The sequence below is a fragment of the Cajanus cajan genome, chromosome 4, assembly GCF_000230855.2.
Source record: "Cajanus cajan strain Asha chromosome 4, NIPB_CcT2T_4, whole genome shotgun sequence".
Lineage (NCBI taxonomy): Eukaryota > Viridiplantae > Streptophyta > Magnoliopsida > Fabales > Fabaceae > Cajanus > Cajanus cajan.
In genome coordinates this window covers 73,712,932-73,722,450 of record NC_138520.1, presented here as the reverse complement: position 1 = coordinate 73,722,450, position 9,519 = coordinate 73,712,932, and the positions used below count along the sequence as shown (strand labels likewise).

The window sequence follows — 9,519 nt, the reverse complement described above, 5'->3', positions numbered from 1 at the left end:
CTAAATTCACCAATAAGACAACACAATGAGAAGCAAAGAAGGAAGAGGAGGAGATTAAGAGAAAAGAGAAGCCCACGAACCATAGTTTCTCTTTAGAATCCTCTCACTAGACTTTTTAGAAAAAGAGTTTATGAGGTTCTATTCAAAACAAAAGCTTTATATATTCTTTATCTTGGAGTCAAACTGGTCTTCTGCTTAGAGAAATCTCCAACATTATTAAAACTCTTAAGAGATTCTCAGATTCTAGAGTCTTTCAACACTAAACAAAACTCTAGATTAACAACACAAAAATGACTTGAAATATTTATAACACTTTACAACTTATAGTGTTACATATTCAATTCTAGAAGGGACAAAAAGACTTAACAAATTGTGTTGTCCTTTAGGAGGAAATAATTATCTTATTTGAGAAGTGAATGAATTACTCATTTAAAAACAACTTACTTGACTTCCTTGCCACTATCTGTTTAATTTCTATCTTGTTAATCATATAAAAAAATTAACTACCTTGTTACTCTTTTTAATGAAGAAGAACTATTTTCTAAGGTCATTTCCATGGTTCTTAAATATATGAATCAATTTTTACAAATTTTATCATTAAAGCAAGATATTGTACATGTTACATGTAAAAATAATTCTTATATAATAATTTTCAAGAACATGTTCTTAAATAATAAAATTATTTTGAATAAAAAATCTAGACTCCATTGTGTATTCTGCATAAAGTGAATTAAGAATTCAAGTTAAATTATTCTATTGAATTAAAAATAAATAAAATTTTAATATAACAAAAACACTTGTGTGATATTTCTTGCCTTCTAACCTTGATTTTATACCATTTATATCATATTTATGGATCTCAAAATTTTGGTATTTAATTTATAGATTAATTGAACAATTATTATGTGTTAAATACCTTATTTCCATAAATCACATATAACTCCTTGTTGAACCTAAACTAATGCCTCAAACCATATTACACATTAGGCAGATGTTGGTGAATTGTGTAGTCCAAATTCAAAAATACATCAATCACTTAAAACATTCTCTATATTTATGACTTGGTACACTAATCTCTTAGTCTCAAGCACAAGAGGTAAAGACTAAAGAGGTTGTAAGATGTCAATCTTATTTTTATCTAAAAGTATATTTCTAAGGTTTACATTAGTCCCCAATCTTAAGCCCAAGGTGCAACTAAACAAAAATGTTATAAGATATCAATATTATGTTTTGTTTAAGAATATTTTCTTGATATATTTTCAGGATATTCTAGTTCTCTTCATAAATTTATTTTTATTATTTAATATCTTATTTGATAAACAAACAAAGGAGTCCAATAAAGATATATTTTCTAAAAAATATATTAAAACTCAAATTTAATTAAAATATTTAAATATATATTATCATGTCATCATGACCAATAATTTATCTCAAATAACTTATTTTAACAAATTAACAATAAACTAAAACTATTTAATTGATAAAATATAAAAATTAAATGTGCCATAATTTTTTTTAGAAAGTTAAAATTACACGGTTATCAAATAAAATGGATTGAATGTGAATTTAGGTTTATTTTCTTTCTCCTATTCTATAATTTATGTAGTAATTCATTTTACACATCCCTCCTACATTTAACCAATTTCTCTTCTAACTATTTCAAATTATTATTTTTTATTATTTTATCTTCGATTGATTTTCTTCATCAATCACCATTTTTTTATAAAAAAAATATTAACTCAACTTCTAATCATTCCAACATTTTTTAAAGAAATTATCAACAATTTTTTTTCTTCTTAAAATCTATATAATTATTATAAATTTATAATATAATTTATATTTATAATATTTATTCAGTACGCATTTTAATTATAATACGATTTATACATTTAAAAAAAATATATTTATTAAAAATAAATATTTATAATTAAATATGAATATGAAAATCTTTATATTAAAATTGTAAAATAGAGGCCGAATAATGGTTGAAATATAGAACATTTAAGAAAGCATAGTAAGGAAAGAAGAGAGGTATCACCATTCATTCAGCTATGGGTAGTTTCATTTCTTCCTTACTTGGCTCCAGCTACGATCCGTCGGAGGCCTCGCCGGAGGATTCTCGCGTGTTGACCTTCCACTCCGCGCCACGCTGGCAGCTCCATTTCAACTCTGTCAAAGAAACCCCTAAGCTTGTAAAACCCTAGATCTCAATTCGCCCTTTTTTTTTTTTTTTTTTTTTTCTCTCTCTATGCACTGGATTTCAATCTCAATCTCGTTACTTTCCTTAAATTGCATCAGATTGTGATTGATTTCACGGCGTCGTGGTGCGGTCCTTGCAAATTCATCAGCCCAGCGTTTACCGATATGGCCGCAAAGTTTACTGACGTTGACTTCGTCAAAATCGACGTGGACGAATTACCTGTGATTTTCAGTCCCTCTTTTCTAATTGAGTCCAATTAATTAATTTTGTTATCAAGTTTTAATTTTGTGTTTTGTGGAATAGGATGTGGCGCAGGAGTATGGAGTGCAGGCCATGCCCACGTTTCTGTTGTTGAAGAAAGGGGCGGAAGTTGACAGGGTCGTTGGTGCCAAAAAGGACGAGCTTGAAAGGAAGGTTGCGAAACATAGAACTGCATAACTCCAAGCTTAGCTCTTCAATCTTTGTATCTCCTTTTCTGTTAAGGGTAAAAAAAAATAAGAAGGAGCATAAATGGTTGTATTTGTTCTAATTTGTTGATTTAGTTGTGAAACTAACCTTAAAGTTTATAATACCATTAACAATATCTTACATTTACGTATCACTTCCCCAAACTAAGAAACATCATCGTGCATCTTCTATATGTAATTAATGTGCTGACAATCATTAATGTGTTATAATCCTTAAAAACTACAACACAAGTATTAATAGTCTTTCAATAACTTCCTTAAAAAAATAATCTTTCAATAATAGGATTATATCACAACACAAAGTGACAACACCTTAAGTTATAAAATAAATAAAAAATATTTAATTAAGTAGACTGACATGTTAACTCACTTTGGCCTTATAGATAAGAAGGCCAAGTAAGGTAGATTAGGTGAACTAGCAAACTAAATTATATATCCACCCCACCAATTTTTGGCAAAGTAATGGACCGATTGACAAGTCACAATCCACTTTTCCTCCCCTATTTTTTTCATTACATATATTTTCATGACGAGGCTAAGATGAATTACCTTAATAGATAGTTTATCATGTTCCACTATTTACCTCCGTTAGATTAATATGAGATATGGAGTCTCCTCCCATTACCATTGACCACCATACATATCGTTGTCTACGATGTTCCACTATTAGAACAATTTCCGGTAGCAGTGACACCTTTTTCCCTCTTCCTCTTCATTATTAGAATGCTTGCGTCTATTGCATGTTGTGTGTTATAGAATGATGATAATGAGCATTAATATGCTATCTTTGTGTACTTGAAATGATAATAAACATTGGAATGCTATCTTTGTGTACTTGAAATGCTAATAAGCATTGGAATGCTATCCTTGTGTACTTGAAATGGTGATGAGCATTGATATGCTTTATATGTTTGATATGTTATGTTGAATTAATTGTGGAGCATTGATATGCTATTATTGTATGAATTGTACGTTTAACATTGGTATGCTGTTATTGGTTGAGATGTTAAGTATTGGTATGTTGTACATGATTAATGTTGTTGATCTCTATATGCATTGCCTGGATGTAATGTATATAGTAGATGTATGATGAGGTGTGGATGCTGAGAATGCGGTGTGACATTATAGCATGATGGCTAACTTAGGATTTGAGGAGAGAAAATTATTTTGAAAATTGAAGATCTCACATAGGGTATCTTGGAGTGGTGCTTGGGTAGGCCACTGTTTGGAAAACCCTCCTTGAGTAGTTGTGTCTTTTGGAGTAGGTTTTGAGGTGTGTTGAGTCTCCTCCAAATCCTTAGTTAGTAGTTGAGTAAGGTAGGAGGTCGAGGGCTACAACCCTTAACCAAGTACCTAGAAAGGTTGCGTGGTTCCTTGAGGATAATTAGTGGGCGGATTCCATATGTGACTTGGTAATGCATGCCAAGATCGTGGTAAACCTATACCCAGTTGTACTACTCCTGATAGTGGAACTGAACTTTCCTAATGTAAGTGATGAGACACAAGAAACCAGAGGAGGGATTGATATCCCATTTTGCTGTGATCGAGCCGACGCTTCGAGCGTGAAAATGACTGGGTTGGTTCGATAGGGTGAAAATCGCTTAGACTACTCATGTTGTTAGGAGATATCCATAGGTGAATGTGTGACGACACATTGGTCAATGTGTTTGCATATGATGTATGTTGAGATGTGCTCATGTGCATTTGATGTCTTTTGGGACATGATTGGGTGAGGTACATGCTTGGTTGGGATGTGATTAGTTTTCATACATGATATTTGGTGTGTTGTTGTATATTATAGACTTGTTTCTATATGTGTATGTTTTTAAACTCTAGCTTACCCTTGTATGTTTTCATGTGGTTTGTACTGCGATGGTTATACGATATATGGGAGCAAGGCAGAGATAAGTTGGGAGATAATTGTTAAAGGCCACAAGAGGTGCCTGGAGTGAATGTTTCTTTTGTAGACTACCTTATAGTAGCATATTTTGTTGTATATAGTTGTGTGTTGTTAGTTGCTTGCTTGACAACTTGTGTTGTAAATATTTTTATTATACTATTTTAGTATATATTCCAGTAGTGTGTTCTATTGTTCCGTATTGTGACTTATTATATTTTGTTTAAGAATATTTTCTCGATATATTTTCATGATATTCTAGTTCCCTTCATAAATTTATTTTATTATTTAATATCTTATTTGATAAACAAACAAAAGGATCCAATAAAGATATATTTTTGAAAAAGTATATTGAAACTCAAATTTAATTAAAATATTTAAATATATATTATCATTTCATCATGACCAATAATTTATCTTAAATAACTTACTTTAGCAAATTAACAATAAACTAAAATTATTTAATTGATAAAATATAAAAATTAAATGTGCCGTAATTTTTTTTTAGAAAGTTAAAATTACTCAGTTATCAAATAAAATGGATTGAATGTGAATTTAGGTTTATTTTCTTTTTCCTATTCTTTAATTTCTTTAGTAATTCATTTTACACATCCCTCTTACATTTAACCAATTTCGCTTCTAACTAATTCAAATTATTATTTTTATTATTTTATCTGATTTTCTTCAACAATCACCATTTTTTTTAAAATATTAACTCAACTTCTAAACATTCCAACATTTTTTTTAAAGAAATTATCAACAAAAAAATATTTTCTTAAAATCTAAATAATTTATTATTAATTTATATTTATAAAATTTATTCACTACGCATTTGAATTATAATAATATTTAAACATTTAAAAAATATATTTATTAAAAATAAATATTCATAATTAAATATGAATATGAAAATCTTTATATTAAAATTGTAAAATAGAAGAGGAATAATGGTTGAAATATAGAATATTTAAGAAAGCATAGTAAGGAAGCAGAGCATAGAAGAAGAAAGAGGTATCACCATTCATTCAGCTATGGGTAATTACTTGTCTTCCTTTTTTGGCGGCGGCGATCCGTCGGAGCTGGAGCCGGAGCCGGAGGGTTCTCGCGTGTTGACCTTCGACTCCGCGCCACGGTGGCAGCTCCATTTCGACTCTGTCAAAGAAACGCCTAAGCTCGTAAAACCCTAGATCTCAATTCGCCCCCTTTTTTTTTCTCTATGCACTGGATTTCAATCTCAATCTCGTTATTTTCCTTCAATTGAATCAGATTGTGATTGATTTCACGGCGACGTGGTGCGGTCCTTGCAGATTCATCAGCCCAGCGTTTAGCCAGATGTCCGAAAAGTATACTGACGTTGACTTCGTCAAAATCGACGTGGACAAATTACCTGTGATTTTCAGTCCCTCTTTTCTAATTGAGTCCAATTAATTAATTTTGTTATCAAGTTTTAATTTTGTGTTTTGTGGAATAGGATGTGGCGCGGGAGTATGGAGTGCAGGCCATGCCCACGTTTCTGTTGTTGAAGAAAGGGACGGAAGTTGACAGGGTCGTTGGTGCCAAACAGGACGAGCTTCAGAGGAAAGTTGAGAAACATAGAACTTCATTACTCCAAGCTTAGCTCTTCAATCTTTGTATCTCCTTTTCTGTTAAGGGTAAAAAATATAAGAAGGAGCATAAATGCTGTCCACTATCCTCCATCATAACAAATGATGATGATGATCCTCAAGTTGTGAAACTTAAACTAATAGGGTTGCTTCTGGATTATGTCTGTGTGATGTTTCATAGTTTAAAGTTATTTAGGTGCGGATTGTATTATTAGAATTGTAGTTTTTCTCTCACTATTTACTTGTTTCATGAGTGTGTCTCTGCAAATGAGTGGTTAAGGTTTTGGGCATTGCAACAGTCAAAAGATGGGTATATTCGTGTCAAAGGGTGTTGTTATCTTCTGTTCCCTGTGGCCTCAATAGACCATCTTTGGAAATGACTTGACCTTGCTTCTATCTTTCAACTCATTCTTTTACCTAAAATGCTTTTTTACTCGCTACTTCCGCCATATATTTACTCTTTCATCTCACTTGCATTGCATCCTTTAAAAAATTGATTCATTTAGTTAAAATATGATTGAATAAACTTTTGGATAAGTATTTATAGAAAAAGAAAAATATTTAAACAAAATTTTATTTTGATTATAATCGATTTTAATAAAATCAATTATTTATACAATTGATTATTAAAATAATATAATTTTCATAGTTTTTCTAAATGCACTCTAAGGAGAAAAATATAAAATGAATTTATTCATAAATTAAAAAATGTTAAATTTATGAATATAAATGATGTTGTGTATAATTATATTAAATTAATTAAATTTACATTATAAAAATATGTTAAAAGTATAAAATTTGATGTAAGAATTTAAATTTATAAATGATGTTAACAAATCTCGACTCTCTTTGTCTCTCTGTATATATATATATTTGAACCAATGGCCCATAAATGACTAATTCTATTTTCTAGGAATGAAGCACAAACTTATGAATTTAAGATTTTGTTAAAAAGTGATAGAATATAGAAGTTTTCTTATACCAACATATGTAACTTATCTGATTGACTATTTGTTTAAGAATACAATAAGGTATGTGGTTGTAATTATAAAGACCAGTCCTAAGATCTGTATCCCTAGCCAATCTATGGACTTGCAGTATTTACTGATTTAGTTGTGAAACTAACTTTAAAGTTTAGAATATCATTCAACAACATCTTACATTTACGTATCACTTCCCCAAACTAAGAAACATCATCGTGCATCTTCTATATGCAATTAATGTGTCGACAATCCACTTTAAATATGACATTTTCAACTTCATATTCTTTGACCATTGGATTGCACTACAAAGAGCTATAGCTTAACATTCATGAGAATCATGAAGCATATCAAAGCTCTTTGTTCTCACTTTGATGAACGACCCCTTAGGGTCCCTTAGGCAAATTCCAACACTAAAACATCCTTTTTTTAGGAATAAATTCGCATCAATATTGCACTTCAGTTATCTAATATTTGGTGGTTTTCATTAGGATTGTCTCTACTCTTTGTTTAGCAACACCAACATGTCTAGGTTCCTATTTTTGACTAGCCTGAAGCCATGCAACCAAAAAATCTTTTGCTGTCATTATAGTCGTCGCATTTATACTCCTTGTTGTGCCTTCCCATACTTTCTCGTTTCTACTAATCCAAAAACTCCAAAGTGTCATGGCAAAGCCAAAAACCTGCTTTAAGTCCCATCTATGCAAAACAACAAAAAAGATCTTTCATACTTTTCATATTCATCATAATTGATTCTAGTTTGGTAATTGGTACCTGTTGGGCTTACTCGAAAATCATGTGACTCGAAAAAGGGTGTGAAAACTACTCGAAACAAAAGATAAAGGTCAAACACCTATCAAGATTAAATTGAGAGCCTTATTTGTTCACATGTGAATGTGTTCGAATAGAATTAATTAAATTGAACAAAGGAGTGCTCGAAAATTTATCTATTGTTCATTAAGGGGTTAAGCTAGAACGCGGTCTCGATAGCAACTCGGAAATGTAATAGTAACTCAAAATTGTAGAGTTGTTATTGAAGGGATCTTAACAGTTAAGGCACACTAAAGTGGTTATTAAGGGTCGAATCGAGTAAAGTTGAAGCGTGAGGCGAACGGTTATGGGAAGTTACAATTTAGAGTCACGTAACAAGCATAGTGGATAGCAGTTATCCCCTAGTGGCGTACATGCATGAAATTAACCGTTCTTGATTGGCTCTATAAATACAGATGTTACGCACCTTCACAAAGGTCGGAAATTTCATACTCACATTTCTGTAAGCACTCTCTGCCTGCGCATATGGCTTCCGTGCACGCATCTGCTGGGTACCAATTTCTTGACCACTTTTCTTTACTTTTTAAGAGTAGAATTAACGTAGTTTTCTTAGTTTATCTTTTTTAAACCCACGTAGTTAGATTACTTCAGCATTGTAATTCTGGAACGTTATGTAAGTTGAACCATGATTTGTATTGCAAATATCTCAATTATCCATTCTGTTCATCTTAGTATTTATATGTCTGGAAATTATTGCTTGTTAATTATTGAAGAATCTTTAGAAACAAGTAATCACTAAATCTTCCTATTCCATTGTTTGTTCCATTTTCTGTTTTTAAATTACATACCTAAATTGAAACCGTTGTAGTGCTAGTTCGAATAAAAAAGATCCATAAAACGCTATCCACCGTAAACAGTACCTTAGAGGGTAGTGGCCCAGATATAAGTGCACTCAATCAAAGAATGGAAGGCGTTTTCAATGTTGCTTTCACACAAGAAAATATCGGGCACCCTATCTCACATGATTGAAACTTATGTCTCGTTGGGAGACAATTTCGACATACACAACATCTGAAGGTTTTCACCTTTGTAGGAACATTGAGCTTCCACAATAAATTTCAACAACCATCTTCTTTTAGGTGCTCATTTTGTATTATGTTTTTCATAAAGTGGTAAATTGATCACTCTGAATAACATCCATCCCTACTCCATTTCGAATATAGAAATTGTATTTAAAGAATAATTGAATTTGAACTATTTATTATAACCTAATAGTTGAAATATGTCTCTCTCGTTTCTCACATAAGAAACTATCTTCTCATTTAAAGGTGGCAAACGAGTTAGTCAAACCCATTTAAACCTGCTCACCATTATCCCTTCAAAAATAAGACGGGAACAAGCTAACCTATTTGATGAAAATGGGTTAAAATTCTTGGTTCACCCCACTTATAAGCGAGTTGACAAGATTGCTGCCAAAATTATTATTTTTTTTATTCTATCATTTATTTAAATTGACAAGTTTAATTATTTTTTTTTATCACAATTAACAAATTTAATCAAAGAATTCATAACATAAATTTTTTCTTCAACTTCAAGACTA

General features: G+C 31.1%; 2 protein-coding genes across 2 annotated transcripts; both read left to right on the top strand.

Moving 5' to 3' along the window:
* The first annotated feature begins 2,001 nt into the window (after positions 1-2,001).
* Positions 2,002-2,794, top strand: LOC109796691 (thioredoxin H2). Its single transcript, XM_020356441.3, has 3 exons — positions 2,002-2,192; positions 2,299-2,421; positions 2,504-2,794. The coding sequence occupies exons 1-3, from the start codon at positions 2,052-2,054 to the stop codon at positions 2,636-2,638; spliced, it is 399 nt and encodes a 132-aa protein (XP_020212030.1). The 5' UTR covers positions 2,002-2,051; the 3' UTR covers positions 2,639-2,794.
* Positions 2,795-5,520: 2,726 nt separating this feature from the next.
* LOC109796690 (thioredoxin H2) lies at positions 5,521-6,572 on the top strand. The gene is made up of 3 exons (XM_020356439.3): positions 5,521-5,739; positions 5,831-5,953; positions 6,036-6,572. Exons 1-3 carry the CDS (start codon positions 5,596-5,598, stop codon positions 6,180-6,182), a joined length of 414 nt encoding a protein of 137 aa, XP_020212028.2. The 5' UTR covers positions 5,521-5,595; the 3' UTR covers positions 6,183-6,572.
* Positions 6,573-9,519: the final 2,947 nt, after the last annotated feature.

Bases quoted from the DNA above. Each gene is read 5' to 3' on its own strand.
- LOC109796691 (XM_020356441.3), top strand. From the start codon at position 2,052: ATGGGTAGTTTCATTTCTTCCTTACTTGGCTCCAGCTACGATCCGTCG. The intron at 2,193-2,298 runs GTAAAACCCTAG...AAATTGCATCAG, and splicing joins TCAAAGAAACCCCTAAGCTT to ATTGTGATTGATTTCACGGC. The intron at 2,422-2,503 runs GTGATTTTCAGT...TTTGTGGAATAG, and splicing joins TCGACGTGGACGAATTACCT to GATGTGGCGCAGGAGTATGG.
- LOC109796690 (XM_020356439.3), top strand. From the start codon at position 5,596: ATGGGTAATTACTTGTCTTCCTTTTTTGGCGGCGGCGATCCGTCGGAG. The intron at 5,740-5,830 runs GTAAAACCCTAG...CAATTGAATCAG, and splicing joins TCAAAGAAACGCCTAAGCTC to ATTGTGATTGATTTCACGGC. The intron at 5,954-6,035 runs GTGATTTTCAGT...TTTGTGGAATAG, and splicing joins TCGACGTGGACAAATTACCT to GATGTGGCGCGGGAGTATGG.